The 27,280-nt window shown below is 36.2% G+C and overlaps 1 protein-coding gene across 3 annotated transcripts in view; it reads right to left on the reverse strand.

Moving 5' to 3' along the window:
• The window catches only part of DNAJC13 (DnaJ heat shock protein family (Hsp40) member C13), a 121,883-nt gene that overhangs the window by 75,700 nt on the left and 18,903 nt on the right, over positions 1-27,280 (reverse strand). For all 3 annotated transcript variants that reach the window (XM_032869696.1, XM_032869697.1, XM_032869698.1), the window contains exons 2-9: positions 26,787-26,867; positions 11,797-11,872; positions 10,849-10,998; positions 10,376-10,417; positions 7,332-7,532; positions 4,117-4,323; positions 3,930-4,025; positions 3,480-3,571 (exon numbers count right to left, since the gene is read on the reverse strand). In XM_032869696.1, coding sequence (XP_032725587.1) covers positions 3,480-3,571; positions 3,930-4,025; positions 4,117-4,323; positions 7,332-7,532; positions 10,376-10,417; positions 10,849-10,998; positions 11,797-11,872; positions 26,787-26,854 — 932 coding nt within the window. In that variant the 5' untranslated portion in view covers positions 26,855-26,867. The remainder of the gene's footprint in view (positions 1-3,479; positions 3,572-3,929; positions 4,026-4,116; positions 4,324-7,331; positions 7,533-10,375; positions 10,418-10,848; positions 10,999-11,796; positions 11,873-26,786; positions 26,868-27,280) is intronic.

The raw sequence follows: 27,280 nt of genomic DNA on the forward strand, positions 1-27,280 counted from the left end.
TAAGCACTATGAATGTAACATTTTTGGGTTTTTTTAAGATTTTTTTAAACAGTTTTACTGAGGTGTAACTTACAAATAAAAAATTCAACCAATTAAAATGTACAGTTTAAGAATTCTTAGTGAATTTATACAGTTGTGCAATCATCCAATTTTGGTACACTTCCCCCACCCCCCAAAATTCCCGTGCTCATGTGCAAAAAACAACCCAGTCCCAGGCAACCACTTATTTTCTATCTCTATAGTTTTGCTTTTTCAAGTAGCTTCATCAAGAGAATGAAAAGGCAAGCCACAGGCTACGATAAAATATTTACAAAAGCCATATCCAATAATGGACTGTTATCTAAAATACACATATAACTCCTAAAGGTCAACAATAAGAAAACCAACTCAATTAAAAAGTGCTCAGAAGGGGTGCCTGGGTGACTCAGTGTGCTAAAGCCTCTGCCTTTGGCTCAGGTCATGATCCTAGGGTCCTGGGATTGAGCCCTGCATTGGGCTCTCTGCTCAGTGGGAAGCCTGCTTCCTCCTCTCTGCCTACTTGTGATCTGTCAAATAAATAAATAAAATCTTAAAAAAAAAAAAGTGATCAGAAGTCCTTAACAGACACCTTACCAAAGAAGATACACAGATGGCAAATAAACATATGAAAAGATAACACAGTTATCAGGGAAATGCAAACTGAAACAACAACAAAAAAGCCCCACACACCTATTAGAATGACCAAAACTGAACACTAATAATACCAAATACTGGGGAGGATCTGGAGCAACAGGAACCCTCATTCACTGCTGCTTGGAGTACAAAATGACACAGCCACTTCTGGAAGACAGTCGGCAGTTTCTAACAGAACTCAACATCCTCTCAGCATATGATCCAGTGATCACACTACTTAGTATTTACACAAAGTATATGTGCTGCTGAAGCAAGCACAGTATTTACACAAAGAATGAAAACTTCCGTCCACACAAAATCTGCACACAGTTGTTTACCACAGCTTTATTCCTAACTACCCAAACTTGGAAGCAACCAAGAAGTCAAATGGATAGATAAACCATGGTCATGTCTAGACAATGGAATATTACTAAGTATTAAAAAGAAATGAGCTATCCAGCCACGAAAAGAGGAGGAGGAAATGAAAGAAGCCAATCTGAAAAGGTCACATAGTAAACGATTCCAACTAGGAGACTGTGGAAGCAGCAACTCTGGAGACAGTAAAAAGATGAGTGGCTGTCAAGATTTAGGGAGGAATGAGAGATGAAATCAGTAGAGTGTCATTATTACTGCTGGAGAGGATCCCTGGAGATTTTTAGGGCAGTGAATATAGTCTGTATGATACTATAATGATGGACAAATGTCATTAAACATTTGTTCAAACTTGGAGGTCCATCAGTTTTAACAAATATATCACTCTGGAACAGGATGTTGGTAATGGGAGAGCCTATACCTAGTTAGCAGGCAGGGCAGTAGAGTATAAGAGGTATAGGAAAAAAATCTCTGTACCATCTGCTCTATATTGCTGTGAACCTAAAATACTCCAAAAAAAAAAGTCTATTAAAAAGTCCATATAAATGGAATCATATAATGTATCGCCTTATGTGTCTTGCTTATTTTATATATCATGCATTTTTAAGGTTCATCCTTTTTACGGCTAAGGAATATTTCACGGTATGGATAATCAACATTTTAGCCTATTTGTTCACCAGGTGATGTATATAACAACTGTCTCTAGTTTTGGCTATTATGAGCAATGCTATTATAAACATTCACATGTAAGTTTTTATGTGGGCATATGTTTTTATTTCTCTTGGGGTAGATTTTATTTCTCTTGGAGTAGAACTGACATAGGGTCATATGATAACTATATGTTTAAGAAATTGCCAGTCTGTTTTTTAAACAGTTTAAAATTTTACATCCTCACCAGCAACATATGAGAATCCATGTGCTTGCCAACAATTGACACTGCCAGTCTTTTTGATGTTATCCATTTTAGTGTACATGTAATTGTTTTAATTTTCCCTAATGAATCACGATCTTTTCATGTGTTTATTTACCATTCAAATATCTTCTCTGATGAAGTAGGTGTCTATTTGAATTTTTTTGCCCATTTATTTGTTTTTTAGTATTGAATTAAAAGAGTTCTTTAGATATTCTAGAAATAAGACTTTAACTAGCTATATGTTTTCCAAATATTTTCTTCCTCTGTCTTGTCTTTTCCTCTTAATTAGGTCAAAGTTTTCAATTTTGACAAAGTCTGATTAATCAGACTTTTATAATTGTGTTTATGGTGTTTCTGGTATTATATCTAAGGAATCTTTTCCTAATCCAAAGTCAAAAAGAAATTGCTTTACTTTCTGCAGATAGACTTTATTGGGAAAAATAGCATCTTCTTTCTAGGGATCAGAATTAAACAATGTAATATACATAAAGCACATGACAAACTGTAAATGTTGAGAAACCCTCCTCTGATTAGAACATGTGCACTATTCTTTTTTTTTTTTTTCCCCAGATGTTCTCTTCCTTGAATTCAGGACAGGAAAAAATACGACCTTTTGCTTAGAATGCCATTTTTGTTGAACTTAGATCAAAAGCCTTCCAAGGTAAGAAACTGTTACTGGTCACACTCCAGGAAGTAAAAATACTTCAATAAGGCCGTATTGCAGACAGCGGCAAAATGCACTACAACTGTTTCAACTATCTTTTAAAAACAGATTCAGTCTCAATCTATTCACAACAGCATAAAAGAACTTCCTGGAATGTAAAAACTACCAAACCCATGACAATGGCTCAGTATATGAAGGGAGATCAAGTCATCACTGTACAATAGCTATAAGTGGTTTATCTTCCAGTAGGAGTTTATGAGCTATGGCATCTCATAGATTTTCATGGCAACAGCCAAGTCACAGTAATATAAAATAAATCAGGCACATTCCACTGGAAAATTAATAACTAGCCTACTAATGCAACTTAAAAAAATTTAATTTTAATTTGTTGCTGTTATCCAAACAATTTAACAATGAAAGTGAGAGGCGCTATTTTAAAATACCTTAAAGGTATAAATTACAGAAACACATTTTATTTTCATCATTCCATTTAAAATCAAATCACCATTTTTATTCTCTAGAAATTTGAAAACCAAATGAAGTTCATTTTTTTTTTAAAGATTTTATTTATTTATTTGACAGAGAGAGATCATAAGTAGGCAGAGAGACAGGCAGAGGGGGAGGAAGCAGGCTCCCTGACTCCGGCCTTGATCCCAGGACCCTGAGATCATGACCTGAGCCGAAGGCAGAGGCTTAACCCACTGAGCCACCCAGGTGCCCTAAAGTTCATTGTCAACATGCAACATAATAATATTGTCTTCCTAAGTTATATGATTTCAAAGTTCTAGATTATAAATCTTTGTTCCTCTTCTCTGATGGAGGACTTTGCCTTGCATTACTAGGATCTCAATAGCTTGATGAATTAAAGAAAAAAAATACCTTTCTGTTGAAGAATATTTCCGTATTTGCCCTTTTATAAATTCAATGGTAAAAACTTGTGGATTTTCTGAGTCACAAACCAATGCAAATACCTAACGAAAACAAAAACCAAGTTCAACAAAAGATGTTTAGTTTTACGGCATTTCCTTAGAAGAACTACACATCATCATTTTAGCTTACAAAAGTCAATATTTAAAAACTGTTTATAGTATCAGAACTTAAGAACTGCCTAAAAGTCTCGTGCAAATTTTCATATAATTGTTGAATCAAAAGTTCCATTCATTCTATATCTCGAAAATAAATTTTATATTCATTGTTCTAAGTACAAATATAATAATGTGAAGAAAGATTCTCATTTTCCATTCTTTAAGCATTAAAAATGCTAAAATAGAAAATAATTCTAATTTACCAATAGGAAGAAATCTCATAGGCTAGTAACGCCAAACTTACTTCTCCTAAAGGCTTCAAAGTCGCAATATTATAGGTTGCTGGATCACGTTCTACTAGACTTGTCTCTGTAAGTGCTAGAACTCGTTTTACAGGTTCCTTCAAACAAAATTGAGATACATTAGAAAGTCATTGAAGAAAAATGTCAAAAGCAGATGAACAAATTTTTGTTTTTAACACAGCATCTTACCGAATGCCTAGGCGATATTTTTTGGACAATAAACTCTGCTAAAGATGTGATGGATTCATCAGTGCTGTATTTTCCAAAGCGAAGATTCAAATATTGCTCAAATTCTAAAGGTTCTTTTCTGATGCGCAGTGAAATACCTATGTAGTTGCCAGCATGATCTATTGCACTTTTGATAATTTCTTCTCTTTGCTCTGATGCAAATAAATGCTGCACAAATTTTGAAATTTAAAGTCAGGGTTGAAACAACTAAAATGTGACCATTTTGAATCAACTCACAGGAAAGAGACTGAAATAGCAAGTCTAAAGAAAAACAATGGTATTTGATCTTATCAAAGGTACATAAGCAGTGTGTTGTGGGTTTTTTTTTTTTTTAAGATTTTATTTATTTGTTTATTTATTTATTTAAGAGAGAGAACGAACAAGCAGGCAGAGCAGCAGGCCGAAGTAGAGGGAGAAGGAGGCTCCCCACTGAGTAAGCAGCAAGATGCAGGGCTTGACCCCAGGACCGTGGGATCATGACCTGAGCGCCTAAGGCAGACACTTAACTGACTGACCCACCCAGGTGCCCTTGCAGTGTGTTGTCTGAACCACTATCACACTAAGTTAAAATCACAAAGTCTGGGATATAAAGCCTTGCAAATAACTCACTGTAAGGAAATTATCTCATAACTTCTCCAAGTCTGATTCCCATCACCATGTAGAAAACAGCATGCTGGAGCTTCCGGAAGAGGTCCAGGGACCCCAGCCAAGTCCAGTGGGGGTAGTGGGTACTACATGGGCAGGATTCCCAATTTCAACAAAAGTAGCTCTGACCTAATATTTTTAATATAGTGCGTTTTCCTGAAAAATTACCTTGAAGAATGCTTAAAATGTTTACAAGCCATTGGCCAATGGACATTACAAATCAACCTCCAGGAGTGTATTTACAAAGCTACTGCTACTTGCATTTGATAGCTGGGCCAGAAACACTGAATGTGCTGCAAAAGACAGGGCAGGAGGATGCCGTGCAATAAACAATGAACAACTGTCCTGTCCGGAGTCCAACAGCTCCCCTGCTGAGAAACAGTGGTTGCAATCACGTTTTAAAACCCGATTTTAGGGGCACCTGGCTGGCTCAGTCAGTGGAGGGGGCAACTCTTGATCTCAGGTTTTTAAGTTCAAGCCCCATGTTGGGTATAGAGTTTATTTAAAATAAATACATAAAATCCTAAAACCTGATTTTATTCCCACCTGCTCAGGATAATCACTACGTATGCGGAAGGTACTAGATAAAGTTTTGCTGAATGAATCTATCATGGTATCATATTTATAGTGAATTCACTCATTTTAGCTAGTGCCTTTTAAAAGGCAGAGTATGCTTAGAAAGTAGATGATTAAAACTAAAATTGCTTGATGCCATTAAGCAATAAAAAACTGTTGCCAATTGAGGAGTATCAAACAATTCTCATCTTTAACGTTTACCTTATGCATTGTATGGCTTGGCTGAATTACTGCGGTACAGTTATCCCATCAAGGTCTATAATGCTATATGTAATCCTGTAATTAGATACATTTTCCACGAAGGATTTTTTTTGGGGGGGGAGCGGGGAGAGAGAGTACTGCAAGTGGAGAGGAGGGGCTGAGGGGGGCAGAGAGAAAATCTTAAGCAGGCCTCACCCCCAGCACAGAGCCCGATTCCGGGTCCGATCTCATGACCCTAAAATCATAACCTAAGCCAAAATCAAGAGTCAGATGCTTAACCAACCTGAGCCACCCAGGCACCCTTATGACCCGTCATGCCCCCACCCCCACTCCACACCCTCCCCAACAAGGAGCCCCCTTTCCCTCCCCCAAGAAGTTAATCATTACAAATTTCGCTGTCCATGGAAGAGGTAAGCCCTTGGACAGCACTTCAACAACAGGCTTTAGGCTGTTCTAGGGTGGGAGAGGGAACTAATTTTCTCTTTAGGCCTTCATCTTGTAGGTCTAGACTCAGAAGTAACAAAATGCCTAGATGTGTGCTCCTAGATGAAGGACACTAGGACATCACATGGGCAAAGAGCAAAAAATGCAAAAAGGTCTGTGACTCTGAAGAGCTAACATATTTTGTAAATCAAATAGTTTAGCATCCCTACCCCATTATCACTCCCTTTATTTCCCTTCTGCTACCTTATAACCTCTTGTGTATCTACAAGTTCCAGGCTTGCCCTGGCTCTGCTACCCAGAGAAGGATAATTTATCTATACAACACTAAATCTTGGAAGTAGTTGTTCCCAGGCTGCTAAGATAGCTACAGAAATTAAAATTCTCAAGAGAAAGGAATCTTGAGAGTAAGTTCAACTGAACCTTTCTTGTGCAAACTCTATTGTTCATCTTTGAGATGCAAGGTTTAATTAAAGAAGACAAAATGTTTCTTATTAAAAAAGATGGTCATCAGAAAAGATGGTCATCATCTATAGCTCAGCTTCTATTACCCATTAACAAATGGGGTCTGAGCATCTTAAGCAGCTTCTACTGTACCACGTAATTCACATGTAATTCAGGATTTCAAGACAAGAACATGTAATGAACTCCAAATTTGAAATTTCAGTGAATATGCAGATTTCAAATTACAAACAGCTGGGGAAAGGAGGGGAGACTATAAAAATAAAAAATCCTGAATTACTTTTTCAAAGAAAGCTTAGAATCTTTCAGTTAAGACATTAATACTAATGAAAATAACAACTGTAACTACCACTTATTGAATACTAAGCCACATATTATGCTAAACATTTACGTAAGTTATCTTGCAGGATCCCCCCAAAAAACCCCAAAAAACAGGAAACAAAAACCTATGACATACATATTACTCTCCCCACTTTTTAAAAATATTTATTTATTTGAGAGAGGGGGAGAGCATGAACACAAGAGGTGTGAGGGTCAGAGGGAGAAGCAGACTCCCTGCTGAGCAGGGAGCATGGTACAGGATTTGATCCCAGGTCTCCAGGATCATAACCTGAGCCAAAGGCAAATGCTTAACAACTGAGCCACGCAGGCACCACGCTCTCCCCACTTTAAAAAGCTCTAAGTTGGGATTCAAGTTCAGGTCTTTTTGGTAACAAAGCCTGTACTCTTAATACCAAACTTTCTTCCAGAAAACTCATGTGAATTTTGGGAAAATGAAGTGTAAAAACCCTGTTTTCCTTCAAATGGTCATGCCTCTTTTTATATGACTTTTTAGAAAAAATACTACTTACCAATCTACTAAATCCTCCATAAAGTATACAAAACCCTCCTTGATAATCAGAGAGATCTACAAAGCCTTCAATATTTCTATAGTCATAGGAACAGAGGACTTTGTTGGTTGCAGGATTAATCTGGTCAAAGCCTCCAGGAGTTACTTCTAAAATGACAGGTTTTCTTGTATCACTCCAGTGATGTTTATAGCAGTTATATCTCTAGAGAGAGAAATAATATTACTTTTAGGTTCATATTTAAGCTTACCATATAATAAATTTACATTTAATGTATCACTCACTGCTAAAACAACCAGAAATCTAAACAATGTTATAAATATTTAGAGCTACCATCCAAATTGTTAAAAACATTAATTTCAGCTGTTTGGAGGTTTGTATTTAAGTAACAATGTTCACTCAAACTGAAGATACTATATTTTTTTTAAATTAACAAAGGTTTGGGTTACAATATTTTGTGAAACAATTTTGAGTAAGTCTTATGCAAATCTATGAGGATAAAAAAAGAAAGAAAAGGACGTCCTAAAAGAAATGTTACTCTGAAAGCTTCACTGGGAATAAAGATTTCAACTTGTGTTGATGGATTCTTTTAATTCAGCTTACATACGGAAAAGAGGTTAAGTCACATTTGGGGGAACTTACAGTGTTCAGTTTAAACAATCTGACCTGGTTCACTATGTTAATATAGATTTTCTTTCTACACACATAAAAATGCTGATACCCCATTTGACCTTAGGCTTTTCTAATCACACCAATAGAAAGTTAAAAATTTGCACTAGCAAGTAAAATTCCACTTAAGATAATAACATTCCTTTGTAAATTAAAGTACCTAGTATCAGAAATGATTAGAATTGTCAACATCCATTTACTACCCAGTTTTATCCTTAAAAAGAAAAAAACTTTAGGTGAGGCTTCTAACCAAAATGTTAATAAAGACAAAATGAGGCAAGGGAAAAGAAACCAAGTGTCAGAGGTGAAATGAATATCCCCTCACCCATCCAAAAAGTCCACAAAGTTTTCTACCCAAAAATATGAAGAGGAACTCATGGTCAATTACAGGACTCCTCAGGCAAAAATAAATTGGTTGACTCAGGAGTACAACTATTTCTAACACTGACATGAGAGAAATTCTCTTGTAAGTATTCAGAAAAGTGAGTAAGGCATTAAGTAATAAACACCTCCACAACACCCAAACACTAAACCCAGCAATGAGCCTCAGTTTGGCTCATGATCATATGACATCAGGTCCCCTGAGCATTATTGATCGATGGCATAATAATGCACATTATAGCTCCATAAAAGGAATTCTGCAGAAAGACAAAGGGCATACATTAACCCAACAATATATTTAGAACCTTGCTTCTGAATCAAAGGATGGACCAGTGCCACTTTCTCTCCAGAAGGGAAGCCACAAAAATGCTGGTGCTTTTCCAAACTATGCTTGTTTGCATTCCCTAACCCACTCTGCAGGATAGTCTCTATTCCCCCCAGCTGATAATCAACTGTCACAATGAGCTGGGCTGACGGAAACACATCATTATCCCTCCAGACTGTAGAGGCGGAAAGAGACTTAGAGATCTGATTTAGAGTACATCTATGGTACAACTGAAGACCTGAGGGTCTAATTCAATTTATACAAAAGTATTTGAGGGCAGAGCATTTAGGCGAGGAAGAGGTGCCATTTATTCCTCATTAAAACTAGGCAGACTAACTTTCAGACAATCTTTTAGAGACACTGTTTCCACCTCAGTTTTGAAAAGTATTAAGTGGCTAAAGTTAACTGATATAAAGGGGAGCTTATAAACAAAATCTAAAAGTACGTTTTTGGAAGCAGTTGTTTTCCGAACAGGAAATGGAGGAATATGGAAAACTCAACTGCTAACATAAAGTAATTAAAATAAGCATACCAAATTACAAATTTTTTTAAAGATTTTATTTATTTAACAGAGATCATAAGTAGGCAGAGCAGCAGGCACAGAGAGGTGGGGAAGCAGGCTCCCGGCTGAGCAGAGAGCCTGATGTGGGGCTCGATCCCAGGACCCTGAGATCACGATCTGAGCTGAAGGCAGAGGCTTAACCCACTGAGCCACCCAGGCACCCCCCCCAAATTATAATTTATACAAATTTGACTGTCGCTCATGAGGAACAAGAAACAAGCAGCTTGCCAACTGCCATTAATCTATTTTAAATGGCTCCTGGGCAGCCAGTCAGTTGCTTGACTTGACATCAGTGAGGCTTCTGGGATGCTAAAACTAGCAGCAGAACATCCATAGGAAGGATGCAGGCTTAAAAAGACAAGGAAATGATGCTGCCAGCTTCTCAGAATTCAGTTCCTGACTTTTACCAGAAGCCAGAGTTCTGAACAATACTACCACTTTAGGCATTATTCTGCCCTCCTCCCCGTTATAAAAGCAATACCTTCTCATGGAAAGAAACTTAGTATTTTAAAGGAGTGAAAAAAGCATAAACTTCCATCTGCCCTCTTCAGAAGTCTCTGATTTAGTTTAAATGCTATTGTAACTTGACTAGAAAACACCTGAGAAAGTTATGAAGATTCTAATAAGCACCTGTGACTTCCCCAAAGCTGCCAGTGCACCACTCAAAGCCTTATGAGCAGCCAGATCCAGTGCAAGAATATATAAGATAGTTTTGATATACCCCAAACTTAAAACCTTAGTATTTCTGAAATAGCAAAATCCTACACCAACTAGTGCATGTTCCAACAGGTATTATCCACAGTGTGATGCTTACTATTGTCGTTTAGAATACTGAATAAAGAGCACATGAATGGTTATAACACTGGTTTGAACGTTCCATAGTTCTGCCTGAAAACTTTTTCTCCAACCATCAACGTTAACAATCACAAATCTAATTCCTGTTGGAGTTTCCTGTTAAACTACATTCATCTCTCACACAGTGCCACATTAAATGATGATTCCTTTTTTCCCTTTAGCTTTGCCATAAAAGAAACACACAGCACAGCATGATTTCTGTAATAACAGGCAAAATTAGAATAAAAATAGGTATTAATAATGTTAAATACTTGCCCTTCCTGTGATTTTTCCTTCTGAAAAATCAGTTCTAAATCTCTGAAAGAGAAAACATAATCATAGTTTATGACAACAGACTGGTAAGGAAGACTCACAGTCTAGTCCTTTCTATCCAAAACATGTAAATCTCAACTTGGTAACACTGATATTAAAAAATATTGGATGTTATACTTTAAGGCTGTTCAATAAAAAATGTGTGTAACTTCACTGAAAAACAAAACAAATTAAACAGAACTGCTTTGCTCTGTATATGCTTAAAAAGTCTAAACACTATTAACTATACAGGATTTTTCAGCCTTTCAGTTAGAGAAAGTGAAAGTTTCACAGAATCAAGTTAACAGTCGATAAGAAAAAACAAGCAGTGTGGGAACAAAGGCTCATAACATTAATATCTGTACTTTAATGTAACTGTTTCATTAAAAAAAAAAAGAACAGAGAAATTTAGCTTACTTATATGGAACTGTTCTTACCAATGCTTCTGTAAGAAGTTCTGTTCTGTGCTCTGTAGAAAATTTTAAAGTTTCTGACTTTTTCCCACTGCCTTTACGAAATGTGAGGTTGAATTCCGTTCCTTGTCCTTTTCCAACAGGACTGATGCTGCAAATGTCTCCATAAGGCCACTAACAAAAAGAAAAATTCTTCCAACTGATGCTAGATTAAATACTATTTTTACTTTTTAATTTCACAATCACTGATTAAATGAGAAAAATCTTACAACATAATACAGAGGCCTAGAAGATGTTATATCTTACAGTAATTCTGTAACAAATTCTTTTAAAGATTTTCAGTTATCAGAGACAACAATAAAAATCCTATCTGCATTCCAATTTTAATGATTAATGACATTAATCCAAAGCAATTAATATACCTAAAAGTGAAAATAAATGAGGAATAAAATTTTATGATTACCTACAGGTCTGTTAAAACAGACAAAAAGGAATCTGTGAAACATGCCTAATTTAGAATTAAAAATAAGCTAGAATATATTTAAATTTATTTACTATCCATATTCAAGGTGGTCTTGCCTTTATAAATAGTAATCCTACTTCCATAACAAGTATTTTTCAACCACTGCATTGTAACTTAATTTACGTATGCCTTTATTGCAGTTCCAATAGTCTTTAAAATTATAAAGAACTGGTGTACTGACTTACATAAAAGAGATGGCTACAATCAAAAGCAACATATCAAAAAGTTATACTACTTAGAGCCTAGAAAAACATTTGTCACTAACCTCTTTTATTTAATAATTTTTGGTACATGGCATGAAGTATTGTATTAAGCATATCAATCTCTTTCAAAGTTGACTCTTCTAACCTAAAATACTGATTTCAGGCCAAGGAAATCATGCGTCATTATCTGGCTTTTAAAAGTCAAATGAAGTTCAAAAAATGTCTAACAGCTTCTAATATGATTACCTGATTTGTTACTTCTAAGGTATTGGGATTATATGTAGTAATCGCATGGGTTCCAACTGAAAAGACACGCTTATACCTACAAAGAAAGACAAGTACTTAAATTTAGTCTTAAAATAAAAACAAATTTTATAATAAAATATATGCTATTAACACAAAAGGAACAGTTCAACAAATGGAAATGTATAAGTTGAAAAATGCTAACTAAACATAGCTTAGTTTTATATTCTAAAGTGTTATTAAAAACCTACCCACCACCAATCACTTGACTGTGAACCAATAAGATCTTTAAGTAGAGAAGTAGGATCTATGCAAGCTTGAGTTGTTAGTATACATGAAGTTAAGAACATACTGCCTGAGGACACCAAGATTCTAAGTGGAAAAATTTTATTAAAAACAACAACAGCAACACACACTAATTCTTTAAAAATATCCTTTCAACAAAACTGTGATGCAAAGAAAGGAAAAGCTATGGCCTGCAACTGGTCAGTCACAGCAATATTCTGGAATCTTAATAATTTCTATTTAAGAAAGTACCTATTACATTTAAATGTAGCAATTTTATAGATGTAGGAAGCCTACACCACAGACAAGCAAGTTTCACTTCTCACTTCACTTCCTTCACTTAAAGCAACATCTAAGGAGAAAAATCACTTGGATATCAATAATCCTTTAGGAGAGGAATTCATAATGATAAAAATTGAAATTGAATTGGAAAAACTTAAAAATCAAGAATTAGTCTTTAAAAATAAAATACATAAAACATCAGCTAGTCTAAGAAAACATAAAAACAAAATTAAGAATATATAAGAATTTATAATCATAGATACAGAAGAAATAATGATGTGTGTAACTCTATGCAGATACATTTGAAAGTTACAAATAAATCAATCCCTATACAGAAGAATTTAAGAAAGCTGCAAAGAATTACAACCTACATAAGCACCATGGCTCAAACAAGAAGATGAACCTTAAAGAACAGGTTAAGTCCCATGCTTCTTAAGTTGTTTCAAGAAACAGACTAAGAACAGTTTCTCAATTCTTTTAGTGATAACTAAAATCTGGTAAGACAACACAAAAAGAAGAAAAAAAGACACTCCAATCTATTTTTAAAATAAATATTAGCAATAAGAATCAAGTAGCTCAGGGCGCCTGGGTGGCTAGGTCCATTAAGCGTCTGCCTTCGGCTCGGGCCTGGGTCATGGAATTGAGTCTGGCATTGGGCTCCTTGTTCAGCAGGGAGTCTGCTTCTCCCTCTGCCTGCCACTCCCCCGACTGTACTCTCTCTCTCTCTCTCTCTCTCTCTCTCGCTCACTCTCTGTCAAATAAATAAATAAATCTTAAAAAAACAAAAAAATCAAGTAGCTTATTAAAATAGCAGTACATACCATGACTAGAGAAGGTTCATTTTAGGAAAACAGAGTTCAATATTAGAAAACTCTATTAATATAGCTGGTCATATTTAATGAAGTTTCTATTTGTATTTTAGTTAAGAGATTCTTAAATTACCAAAACTGGATGTTAAATACAATCAAATGCCTTTTTGATATCTATGGAACTCATGTTTTTCTGCTTTAAGCAGTAAAAAGTAAAAAGACATACACACGCCTTAAACCAACTGCCATTATCAGACTTGAGGGTAATGTACTAGAAGGATTTCCACTGAGATCAAGAGAAATCTTTCACAATTTAATTTTTCTATTTTCATTTTCTTCTAATTAGTATATAATAAAAAGGATGATGTTATTTCCATTTGGGGAAAAAAAAGAAAATGACAGATTTTACTAATCTTTACAATATAGTCATTAAAAAAGTATGGCAATATTACAAATATTTTTTTCACATGTCTAAAATGGAGTGGGAAATGATCTAAAGAATGCAGATACCTTCTTTGAATATAAGAACGTTCATTTGCTGCTTTCTAAAGCCAGGTGAGGGTTGAGAGGTTGGTGAAGTACATGAGGATTAACCTAAACAGCTAAAAAGTCTCAGAACTTCAGAGGCTTTATTACAGAGGCTTATCAATTAACAGGGAAAAGAAAGAAGATCTTATTGAATCACTATCTGCCTCAGAAGACTGCACAATGAAATCAAATATCTGACAGAAATGTGAATTCACAAATTCTAACTTTCAGAATCATCTAGAAAGTCACACATGCCTATTTCTATGATCCTGAAATGGAAATACAGAATTTGTTTATTTTACTTTGGGAGTAAACATAGAAGAATTAAATGCCTGAAACGTTTCCAGTGTCAATTAATGTCACATTCAAAGTCTTAAAGGCTCTCAGCTAAAAAGATATTCTTTTCGATTCTAAACTAATTTCTTCCACACAACTAAAGCCCTTCTAACATCTTTATCATGTAACTTTTGTCTAGATCAGTGCTGTGCAAAGGAACTTTCCAAGAAGATGGAAACATTCTATATCTACACTGTCTAATGAGGTAGCTATGAGTCATATGTCACTACTGAGCACTTGAAATGTGGCTAACGCAAGTGAATTTTAAATTTTATTTATATTTAATTAGTTTAAATTTAAATAGTCACAGCTGGTTAGTGACTCCCATAACTGGAGAGAGCAAATTCTAGATCCATCAGCAAAGGATCCTGGAGTTAAAGTGTCCACTAGGCCCAAAATACTGTCAAGACTAGTGAATTCAGACCTATCTTTCAGACAAAATACTGAGCTCTACAGCCTTCCTAAGAAGAAAGCTATAAGGAAATTCTTAAGAGAATTCTCTTCTATTCTCCTCTTTGCCCCCCTGGAACGGCCGCGGCACTTTATTTAAGTATAGAACAAATACTTCTAGGTCATTAAAAACACCTTTAAAAGCAGCCCTATACTTCAGAGATTACCTGTAAAGCCTCCTTAGATACCAGATTAAGAGATTAAAACCTAAATGATCTCACATGTATCGTGTGTTACTCACAACACTTGCAACCTTGAGAGGTTTTTTTTGTATCTTTTACTAAATCACTGGTGTCCTAAGTCATAAAGAACAAAATTGCCTAAGTCAGAGAGGTACACGTCTTCATTATCTTGAAACTCTACCTCCTCACACAGGACACATACGGCACATGCTCAGTGTTAGTCAAATAGCTTAACAGAACCTATTCAATCATAAATCAACATGCATTCAAATACGATATGTTCATTTACTCTTGTTTTTAAAAAAGAATGTATGTCAGATAGCAACTAATTTCACATCAGTTTTTTACTCATAACCACGATAACATCAGGAAATGACAAAGGTCTTATTTTTATGAAATACCCCCATTTGCTATTTGCAAAGAGAAAATGCCCCTTCTAAATTATAACTTAATTTGCTATTTTTGTGGGTTTGAAATGAATTTGTTGGCTAATTACTTAAAATTATCATACTAAAGGCTCTTATAAAATATAGCTATATTAAAATCAAATAACAAAAGGAACAAGGACTAAAGTAAACAAAATGTATGAGAAACTTATGACAGATGATGCCATCTACATAACATGAAGAAATGTACAAACACCTTTTCCCCCAACTGAAAAATTAATATTCATTATTGACTTTACTTATTGTACTTGTTTCTGTTTTACTCATGAACTGAAGTTATACATATCATTAAATGTCTATAGGGAATATGCTATTTTCTTCTCTCAAGTTTTTATAACTCACAGATTTATTCTAATATGATAGCTTAATAAATAACATAATTTACATAACCCACTAACACTAATGTTTATTGAATTAAGAAACTAAAGCTAATATTTAAATACACATACTTGAGGCACCTTTTCTATGGGGCATTTTGCTCCCATAACTGGAGGTAAAGAAAAGAATAAGTAAAAAGGTGCTAATGATATTGCTGACAGAGATGAGAAAGATCATCTGAAACAAAGACCACCAAAGCAAAACCTGGGGATGTAATCCAGTTTTGAATATGACAGGTGATGTTCAGATTTTTCAACAGACTAAACTTGTATTAATCTACCTTAAAACGAACACTCCTGTATTATTCTAATTCCTGCAGATAAAAATATGCTATGCCATTCTTCTTTTTTTAAAGTAGGCTCCACACCCCATGTGGAACCAATGCAGAGCTTGAACTTACCCTGAGATCAAGCCCTGAGCTGAGATCAAGAGTCAAATGTTTAACTGACTGAACTACCCAGGAGCCCCAAGTTACGCCATTCTTAAATTTTATAATCCTTACAAATACTGCTTTCCTCTTTGAAAAATGTTTCATGACACTATTCTTTTTCTACAGCAACTTTTTTTTGGGGAAAAAATCCTAATGTATTAGATCAGATACTGTATTAAGTATTACCATGGATTGACCCAGTATTAAAAGAGCATATATCAGGGGTGCCTGGGTGGCTCAGTGGGTTAAGCCTCTGCCTTTGGCTCAGGTGATGATCTCAGGGTCCTGGGATTGAGCCCTGCCTTGGGCTCTCTGCTCAACGGGGAGCCTGCTTCCCGCTCTCTCTCTGCCTGCCTCTCTGCCTACTTGTGATCTCTGTCTGTCAAATAAATAAATAAAATCTTAAAAAAATATATTAAAAAAACCCAGCACATATTAGAGCTGGGTTCAAGGACATGGCAGTAAATAAGGGAGTCAGCCCCTCAAAGACCCATCTCGAACCAACATTTTCATTGTTATTATTTGAGAAAGAGGGGGGTAGGGAGAGAGGGAGAGGGAGAGTCTTTTTTTTATATATAATTTTTAAAATTTTTTATAAACATATAATGTACTATTAGCCCCAGGGGTACACGTCTGTGAATTGCCAGGTTTATACACTTCACAGCACTCACCATAGCACATACCCTCCCCAATGTCCATTAACCCCACCACCCTCTCCGTACCCCCCTACCCCCTGCAACCCTCAGTTTGTTTTGTGACATTAAGAGTCTCTTATGGTTTTTCTCCTTCCCGATCCCATCTTGTTTCATTTATTCTTTTCCTACCCCCCAAACCTCCCACATTGCATCTCCACTTCCTCATATCAGGGAGATCATATGACAGTTGTCTTTCTCCAATTGACTTATTTTGTTAAGCCTAATACCCTCTAGTTCCATCCACATCATTGCAAATGGCAAGATTTCATTTCTTTTGATGGCTGCATAGTATTCCATTGTATATATATACCACTTCTTCTTTATCCATTCATCTGTTGGTGGACATCTAGGTTCTTCCCATAGTTTGGCTATTGTAGACATTTCTGCTATAAACATTCGGGTGCACGTGCCCCTTCGGATCACTACATTTGTATCTTTAGGATAAATACCCAGTAGTGCAATTGCTGGGTCATAGGGTAGCTCTATTTTCAACTTTTTGAGAAACCTCCATGCTGTTTTCCAGAGTGGTTGCACCAGCCTGCATTCCCACCAGCAGTGTAGGATGGTTCCTCATTCTCCATATTCTCGCCAGCAACTGTCATTTCCTGACTTGTTAATTTTAGCCATTCTGACTGGTGTGAGGTGGTATCTCATTGTGGTTTTGATTTGTATTTCCCTGATGTCGAGTGATGTGGAGCACTTTTTCATGTGTCTGTTGGCCATCTGGATGTTTTCTTTGCAGAAATGTTTGTTCATGTCCTCTGCCCATTTCTTGATTGGATTATTTGTTCTTTGAGTGTTGAGTTTGATAAGTTCTTTATAGATTTTGGATACTAGCCTATATATCTGATATGTCATTTGCAAATATCTTCTCCCATTCTGTCAGTTGTCTGTTGGTTTTGTTAACTGCTTCCTTTGCTGTGCAAAAGTTTTTAATCTTGATGAAGTCCCAATAGTTCATTTTTGCCCTTGCTTCCCTTGCCTTTTGAGATGTTCCTAGGAAGAAGTTGCTGTGGCTGAGGTCGAAGAGGTTGCTGCCTGTGTTCTCCTCAAGGATTTTGATGGATTCCTTTCTCACATTGAGGTCCTTCATCCATTTTGAGTCTATTTTCGTCTGTGGTGTAAGGGAGTGGGCCAGTTTCATTTTTCTGCATGTGGTTGTCTAATTTTCCCAACACCATTTGTTGAAGAGGTTGTTTTTTTTCCATTGGACATTCTTTCCTGCTTTGTCGAAGATTAGTTGACCATAGAGTTGAGGGTCTATTTCTGGGCTCTCTATTCTGTTCCATTGATCTATGTGTCTGTTTTTGTGCCAGTACCATACTGCCTTGATGATGACAGCTTTGTAATAGAGCCTGAAGTCTGGAATTGTGATGCCACCAACTTTGGCTTTTTTTTCAATATTCCTCTGGCTATTCGAGGTCTTTTCTGCTTCCATACAGATTTTAGGATTATTTGTCCCATTTCTTTGGAAAAAAAAAAAAATGGATGGGATTTTGATAGGGACTGCATTAAATGTGTAGATTGCTTTAGGTAGCATAGACATTTTCACAGTGTTTGTTCTTCCAATCCATGAGCATGGAACATTTTTCCATTTCTTTGTGTCTTCCTCAATTTCTTTCATGAGTACTTTATAGTTTTCTGAGTACAGATTCTTTGCCTCTTTGGTTAGGTGTATTCCTAGGTACCTTATGGTTTTGGGTGCAATTGTAAATGGGATTGACTCCTTCATTTCTCTTTCTTCTGTCTTGTTGTTGGTGTAAGGAAATGCAACTGATTTCTGTGCATTGATTTTATATCCTGACACTTTACTGAATTCCTGTGCAAGTTCTAACAGTTTTGGAGTGGAGTCTTTTTTGGGTTTTCCACATATAGTATCATATCATCTGTGAAGACTGATAGTTTGACTTCTTTGTCGATTTGGATGCCTTTAATTTCTTTTTGTTGTCTGATTGCCGAGGCTAGAACTTCTAGTACTATTTTGAATAGCAGTGGTGATAATGGACATCCCTGCCATGTTCCTGAGAGAGGAGGAATCTTTTTTTTTTTTTTTAATTTATTTGACAGAGAGAGATCACAAGTAGGCAGAGAGGCAAGCAGAGAGAGAGGTTTAAGTTAAGTTAAGCCTCTGCCTTCAGCTCGGGTCATGATCTCAGGGTCCTGGGATAGAGCCCCGCATCGGGCTCTCTGCTCAGTGGGGAGTCTGCTTCTGTGTCTCTCTCTGCCTGCCTCTCTGCCTACTTGTGATCTCTCTCTCTCTAATAAATGTATAAAATCTAAAAAAAAAAAAAAAAAGTTTTGGCTACCAATTTCTAAGAAGCCATTAGGATTCTCAAAGAACCTAGGGTTGTTCCTTTTACTATTAAAAGCTTCACAATCCAGTTACTTGAATTAGAATTTTAGTCCATCAAATAATGAAACTAAGGATAACTAAAGTGCAAGGTTTCTCAAAGAGTTAGGAGATCAATGGTAAGCAATGCTGAAGGAGGCACTACAACGTAATAGTTTACCCCACCAGCTCTGGAGTCACTGCCTGGGTTCGAATACTATCTGGATTATTCTATTCACTTTGTATGTATCCTCTGATAATTTGCTTAACCTCTCTGAGCTTCAGTTTCTCCATCTGAAAGATAGAGATAGTATATATACCTATAATATGAGGATTAAAAGAACTAATCCATGTCAAGTATTTGTCACTTGCTATTTATAATCAATAAATGTTAGCTATTCTTATTGCTGTTATTCTGCTGAGTAACACGAGGGGTTTAAAACTCCAGTAGAATAACTGAATTAATTATAATTAGTATCATTATGTTTCCAGTAACCACAACTGTAAATTCATACCTAACACAGACCAAAATTAATGGGCAAAGTGATCATTCCTATGCATATAGTACCACAATACTCTGATTCTGGTCAAACTCCATTTGAATAACATTTGTTGTAACTACTGAAACTACAATGACACATCATTTTCAACACAAATCCAGCTTCCATTAGGCTTCACTTTTGGTGTTGTACATTCTATGGGTTCGGACAAATGTATTAAGACATGTATCCATCATTACAATATCATACACAGTGAGTTTCACTGCCCTAAATATCCTTTGTGCTCCTTTGTCTGTTATTCCTCCCTCCCCCTAAACCTTGGCAACCACTCATCTTTTTACTGTCTCCAAAGTTCTGCCTTTTCTGCAACATCATATAGTTGGACTTATACACTATGCAACCTTTTCAGACTGGCTTCTGTCACTCAGTAGTATGCATTTAAGTTTCTTTCATTTCTTTCCTAGCTTGATGCTTGATTACGTTTTAGCACTGAATAAGTCATCACCTGCACGTACTACAGGTTATCCATCCATTCACTTACTGACGGATATCTTGGTTGTTTCCAAGTTTTGGTAATTATGAATAAAGGTGCTATAAACATCTGTGTGCAGGTTTTTGTGTGGATGTAATTTTCAACTCTTTTGGGTAAATACTATAGAGTGTGATTGCTGGATCATACGGTAAGAGGACATTTGAGTCTTATAAGAAACCACCAGTCTTTCAAAGTGGCCATACCATTTTGCATTCCCACCAGCAACGGATGAGACCCTTTGCTCCACATCCTTACCAGCATTTGGTATGGCCAGTGTTCTGATCTCTACATTTGCGTTTCTCTGATGACGTGAAGTATCTTTTCATATGTTTATTTGTCATCTGTATTTCTACTTTGGTGAGATCCCTGTTAGTCTTTGGCTCATTTTTTTAAAAAGATTTTATTTATTCATTTGACAGAGAGAGAGAGATCACAAGTAGGCAGTGGCAGGCAGAGAGATGGGGGGAAGCAGGCTCCCCACAGAGAGCCCGATGTGGGACTCGACTCCAGGACCCCGAGATCATGACCCAAGCTGAAGGCAGAGGTTTAACTCACTGAGTCACCCAGGTGCCCCCAGTGTCTTTGGCTCATTTTTTAAAGGTTGTTTTCTTATTGTAGAGTTTTAAGGGTTCTCTGTATACTTTGAATAGTCAAATAGTCAAGTGTCTTTTACAAATATTTTCTCCCACTTGTTTTTACGTTCTCTTGACAGCGTCTTTCACAGAAAAGTTTTTAATTTTAATGAAATCTGGCTGACCAATTCATTTCTTCATGGGTCACATCTTTGGTGTTTTATCTAAAAAGTCATTACCAAACCCAAGATTCATCTAGATTTTCTCCCATGTTATTTTATCTTTAAGATTTTATTTATTTATTCGACAGAGAGAGATCACAAGTAGCAGAGAGGCAGGCAGAGAGAGAGTGAGGGAAGCAGGCTCCCCGCCGAGCAGAGAGCCCGATGCGGGACTCGATCCCAGGACCCTAGACCATGACCTGAGCTGAAGGCAGCGGCTTAACCCACTGAGCCACCCAGGTGCCCTTCCCATGTTATCTTTTAAGACTTCTGTGTTTCACATTTAGGTCAGTGATCCATTTTTTAATTAATTTTTATGAAAAGTGTAAAGTCTGTGCCTAGATTCTTTTTTTCTTTTCCCTTTTTTAATTTTTGCATGTGCATGTCCAAATGATCAGCATCACTTGTTGAAAAGACTATCTTTGCTCCTGGAGCTAGCTTTAAATACAAGCAACACTATGTGTAAATATAAAATTCCTAAAAAGGGGATACATTTTTATTTGTACTTTTGGATGAAAAATGTTCAAATCCCAGACTGCCTGATAATAAGCACAAAGAATTATATAAAGAAAAGACAAAACAATTCAAGATGGACTCATCTGAGGTTTAGAGGCTGGCAGGGTCAAGAGCTAGATCAACAAAGCAAGTGGAAAATCCTCAAGATTTCTAGGATTATCAGAGTTGGTGACACTTGTAAATTCCAGATGGCTAAAGAGAAAAGTATCTTTTCTTTTGCAGGATTCTAGTTCTACACATAAGAAAGGTATCAGAAATTTGCCAGCTTCATTTTCAGCCAATTTTCCTCTCCATTTTCTGTATCTAGTCACTACACAGACTGTATATGAATGTCATAAGCATAAGCCATTTAATTCCACAGACTGATTACCATATATATCCATCCCAACATATTAAAATCTAGTGCAGACACTAAAGTGCTACTCTTAAAATGCAGAGCATTTGCTACAATTAATGTATGCAAATATCAAAGTGATCCACACATAGATTTTACTTGTAATTTCTACCCAGAAAAAACCTAAAAACCTGTATTTTGAAAATCATTCTAAAATTTCCCAAAGTGAATCTGCATTTGTTTTTTTTTGGTTTGTTTGTTTGTTTTTTAAGATTTATTTATTTGTCAGAGAGAGAGAGAGGGAGAGAGACAGAGCATGAACAGGGCGAGCCGCAGACAGAGGGAGAAGCAAACTTTCTGCTGAGCTAGGAGCCCAATGCAGGACTCCATCCCAGGACCTGGGGATCATGACCAGAGCCAAAGGCAGACACTAACTGACTAAGCCACTCAGGCATCCCTGCACTTTTGCTTTAACTGAAATATATGTATCCTTCTTCCTATTAGAAATGGCTTGCTTGAGGGGCACCTGGGTGGTTCCGTGAGTTAAAGTCTTTGCCTTCAGCTCAGGTCATGATCCCAGGATCCTGGGATTGAGCCCCACATCTGGCTGGCTCTCTGCTCCGTGGGGAGCCTGCTTCCTCCTCTCTCTCTGCCTGCCTCTCTGCCTACTTGTGATCTCTGTCTGTCAAATAAATAAATAAAATCTTAAAAAAAAAAAAAAAAAGGAAAAAAGAAATGGCTTGCTTAGACCAAAAAGGAAACTTTGCTCTTTCATGAAAGAAAAGTGCTTTTTACTCCTGAAATCTATTCCCCCAACCAGTTACTGCCACAACAAACATGTAGTTATGTAATTTCCAAGGGGGAAAATGACAAGCACAGGAGAAAAGGCTACTTGGCCAGCTAAGGAGACTACACTAACCATGAATAAACCTGAATTAATAAGAGCACAGAACAGTGGTTGCAAAATGAGACACAAGAAAATTATTACAAAGGTAACATGAAATAGGTCACATGAATAGCCTCAAAGGAAATATGTGAGAAAGGTTATTTTTATTTAGAACACCTCTAAATATATAGACATATTTAATTTAACATATATTTTTAACTTAGAAATACACAGGAAGAAAAATATTCATCTTTGCTGCCACTATCAACATTTTTCTGAATGTTGCGCCTGGGTGAGCAGTATGTATACAGGCATGAAGAGACTTAAAACTGAGACCCTAAATCCCCAAAATCACATGTAAAATTTGTTGTAAATAGACCTATTTCTAGAGAATTCAATTAACAACTCTGAAACAACACAGAGCTTTTAATGTTAACCATTTGTTTTTTACATTAACACTGATGAGGAAAGCTTTAATACTACAACTGGCCACATAAAATAGGTAAGTATAATAAAAATTTGAGTGCCACATAATAATGTACATAATTAATGAAATAACTATCACACTCTGGAAATGCAAGATCTTTCAAGAAGGTAAAAGCTTCAAGGTATGTACACTAAACACAACAAAACACTGTTGAAAGAAAATTTAAATATGTAAACAAATAGACTTCCCACATTCATGGATCAAATCAATATCGTTAAGGTGGCAATACTCTCCTATTTGATCCACACATTTAATAAAATCCCTATCAAAATCCCAGCAGCCTTTTTGTAAAATTGACTAGCTGACCCTAAAATTCATATGGAAATGCAAGAGACCCAGAAGAGCCCAATCTTGAAAACCAACAAAGTTAGAACCTCAAATTCCTAGTTTTAAAACTTAATACAAAGCCACAGTAATCAAGACAACATAGTTCTGGCATAAGGTCAGGTATTTAGATCAATGGGACAAAACTGGCAGTTCAGAAATAAACTTTTACATGAATGGCCTATTATTCTTGACAAGCGTGCCATAACAATTCAATGAGGAAAAAATAATCTTTTCGACAAATGATGTTGGGACAACTGGATATCCGCATGCCAAAAGAATAAAGTTGGATCCCTATTTCACACTATATACAAAAACTGACCCAAAATTGAAGCTACAGAATTCTTCAAGTATAGAAGTAAATCTCTGAGACCTTGGATTAAGTAACGGCTTCTCAGATATGACACCAAAAACACAAATAGCAAAAGAAAAAGATAAACTGGATGTCATCAAAATAAAAAACTTTGTGCTTCAGGTGATAACCATCAAGAAAGTGAAAAGACAACCCACAAAATAGCAGAAAATATCTGCAAACCATTTATCTGATAAGCAATCTGTATTTGGAATATATAACGAACTCTTACAACTCAATAATAAAAGGACGACTAACCGAAATAAAAAATGGATAAATGATTTGAATAGACATTTTGTGGAAAATATACAAATGGCCAACAAACATACAAAAAGATATTCAACATTTTAGTATCAAGGAAATGGAAATTAAAACCACAACAAGGGGTGCCTGGGTGGCTCAGTCAGTTAATAATCTCTTAGTTTCAGCTCAGGTCATGATCTCAGGGATTGTGGGGCTGAGCCCCACCTCAGGCTCTGCACTCAGCAGGGAATCTGCTTGAAGACTCTCTCCTTCTGCCCCTCCCTCCACTCACACACCAAGTGCACGCACTCTTTCTCGAAAGAGATAAATAAATATTTTTAAAAATAATAAAATGACAACAAGGTAACACTTCCTATTCATTAGGATAGCTAAAATAAAAAAAGAGAGACAATGACAAGTGTTGGTAAGGATGTGGAGAAATTGGATTCCTCATACCCTGATAGTAGGATTGCAAAAAGTTAAATGTAGAGTTACTATGTAATTCTATATAATTCCATATAACATCAATTCCACTCCTAGGTATGTACCCAAGAGAACTGGAAATACATAGTCACCTGTAAGGTTACACACAGACATTGACAGCAGCATTACTCATACCAGTAAAAAAGTGTAAACAATACGAATGTCCATCAACTGATGAATGGATAAACCAAATGCAGTAAATCCGTACAACAGAATACTACTTGGCAATAAAAAGAAATGAAATGCACAAGCTACAATATGAACCTTCAAAACACTATGCTAAGTGAAAGACAGTCATGAGTCTGGTTTCATGGTCTTAGATTCAGCTCAGGTCATGATCTCAGGGTCACTGGGATGGAGCTCCACTTTGGACTCTGCACTCAGCAGAGTTTGCTTAAGATTCTCTCCTTCTCCCATTGCCCCTCCCCTCTGTGTTTGTGCACATACACTCACCCTCACTCTCAAAATAAATAAATAAATCTTTTAAAAAAGCTGATCTTGTGACAGAAAGTAGATTAGTGGCTGTCAGATACTGAGAAGATAGGAAAAAAGGGAAGTAACTGCTAATATCATTAGAGAAGATTTTGGGGGAGATGATGAAAATGCTCCAAAAATGATTAGTGCCCACTACTCTACTTAATATATTAAAAAAACCAAATTGTACACTTTAAAAAGGTGAATTTTATGTTATGTAAAATTTTATCTTAAGATATTATTAAAACAAAACAAAAAAGTTTCAAGGTGTCAATGATGGAAGCAAGGAATTGTGCTGAAGCACATGAACAGTTCTGCTCCAAATTATTACGTAAGAAAAGTAAGAAAAAAAAAGACGTTGTCTTAAGTCTTAGTCCCAACTTTCCTAAAACATCAAAAAATTTTTTTCCAGATGATTGCAATTATTGATAAGTTCACAAAACATAAATATTCAGTAAGCTTATTCTTTTTTTAAAATTAATTATTTATTTATTTGACAGAGATCACAAGTAGACAGAAAGGAAGGCAGAAAGAGAGAGAGAGGAGGAGGAAGCAGGCTCCCCATGGAGCAGAAAGCCCGACGTGGGGCTTGATCCCAGGACCCTGGGATCATGACCTGAACTGAAGGCAGAGGCTTTAACCCACTGAGCCAGCCAGGTGCCCCAGTAAGCTTATTCTTTAGAATTCATGTTTCAGTATGCTATACTTGTATTAAAAATAGAAGTTATAGTATGATGATCAGAACAATCTACCACTTGAGGGAAAAATAAAAATCTTTTCAACATACAATTTTTTAAAGGCTGATTCAAAGAACTGAATGACTCACATTGCTCCGAGTACATCAATTTTCTAACTTTGCTCAATGAAATTAGATGAAGAAAAAATTTCAAGACAAATATTCTACAAGTTTAACAGTTATGCTCCCTAATTTAGGAGCTCATACAATGAGTTACTAAATGGAAACAAACACTCTTTCAAAATTATAGTCAAGTTTGCTAACGCAAATGAGAAACACTACAGAATTCAGATATTGCACCATTCTAAGAAGTTACTACACTATTACCTAAAAGATGAAAAGTCCAGAAAAAGATCTAAAGTTACTGGCTTTGTATACATAGCATGGTTTATCTGAGGCCTGATGTGGAATAGTGCGGTCACCTAACTGTCAAAGCATGGAACACTCATTTTACTTACTGGTACCTAAAAGGATTAGACAAGAAACTGCTTTTGGTAATGGTCAACAGGTCCCATTCACTGAATACTCAGTGTGTTTAAAGCATGATTTTAAAACCTTCACATGCTCCATGTCACTTCATTTAATCCTCACAGCAATCTGAGGAGTAGGAATTACCACTGGTTTTATAAAAAGGAAACAGAAGCATCAACATCTTGGTCTGACCAGGCAGGCTACTAAAAAATGTCACTGCCTCCCCCAAGGAAAAAATAAGATCAAACTCCATTTTTAAAAATTCATTATGGGACTAAAGAAAGATTATAAAATGCACTATTAGCATATTTCTCTGACAGGCAAATCAACACAAAAATGCAGCCATCACACACAGGTTTGTCTCCAGGCAATAAAGCTGTGGAGTTAATACTCTGCCGCTACTACATAATCCAGTCACTAATAGACAACATCCAGGAAGGTAGATAGATGGTCTGTTTTCCTTTTGGTACTGTTAATTCTTACCAACTCCCTCCTAACACAGACACAGAAAACCAGAAATGTCAAAAGAAAAAAAGAACAATAATTGATTCCAAGTGTAGCATTTGCATTTAAAATATGCACATATGCTTTTCAGAAGAGAAGGGCTAAATGGCATAACTGAGCTGTGTGGTACTACTCAAGATATTGAAAGTTACATTTAAAATAATACTTCTTAGAAGCACAGAAAAATAAAACCAACAGAAATACTTACTTTCCCCTCCATGAATGTTTTGTTGTGTAGAAACATGCCAAATCCTTGTTTTCCCTAATTATGTTCATTTTGTGCTGAAACCTGGAAGATAAAAATACGGCTGAATTTAGTACAGTTATCCTTCGAGTTTTTCCTGAATCTCCCATACCATACTTTCAGAGCTTGCCATATACTACTGATTTTAAGGCACAAGACCATAGGTTTTAGGGAATAGGCACTGATCTATTCACATCTCTGTCACAGACTTTAGCACACCATATTGTGACTGCCTGCTTCCCTCTACTACACTGGGTTTCTTGAGGACAAGAATTGCCCTCAACATCCCAAGAGTAGAGACCTAATAAAAAAAATGTTCAAGTAAATGCATCTTTAAATCTCACATTACCAAACAATGCCTTGGCACAATATGGGCACCTAAAAATGTTTGCCAAGTATCAAATCAACTCGAAAAGGTTTTCATTGAGTTACTAAGTGCCAGCTGTTCTGCTGTCACT

The sequence above is a fragment of the Lontra canadensis genome, unplaced genomic scaffold (assembly GCF_010015895.1).
Source record: "Lontra canadensis isolate GAN:19392208 unplaced genomic scaffold, GSC_riverotter_1.0 scaffold38, whole genome shotgun sequence".
Classification (NCBI taxonomy): domain Eukaryota; kingdom Metazoa; phylum Chordata; class Mammalia; order Carnivora; family Mustelidae; genus Lontra; species Lontra canadensis.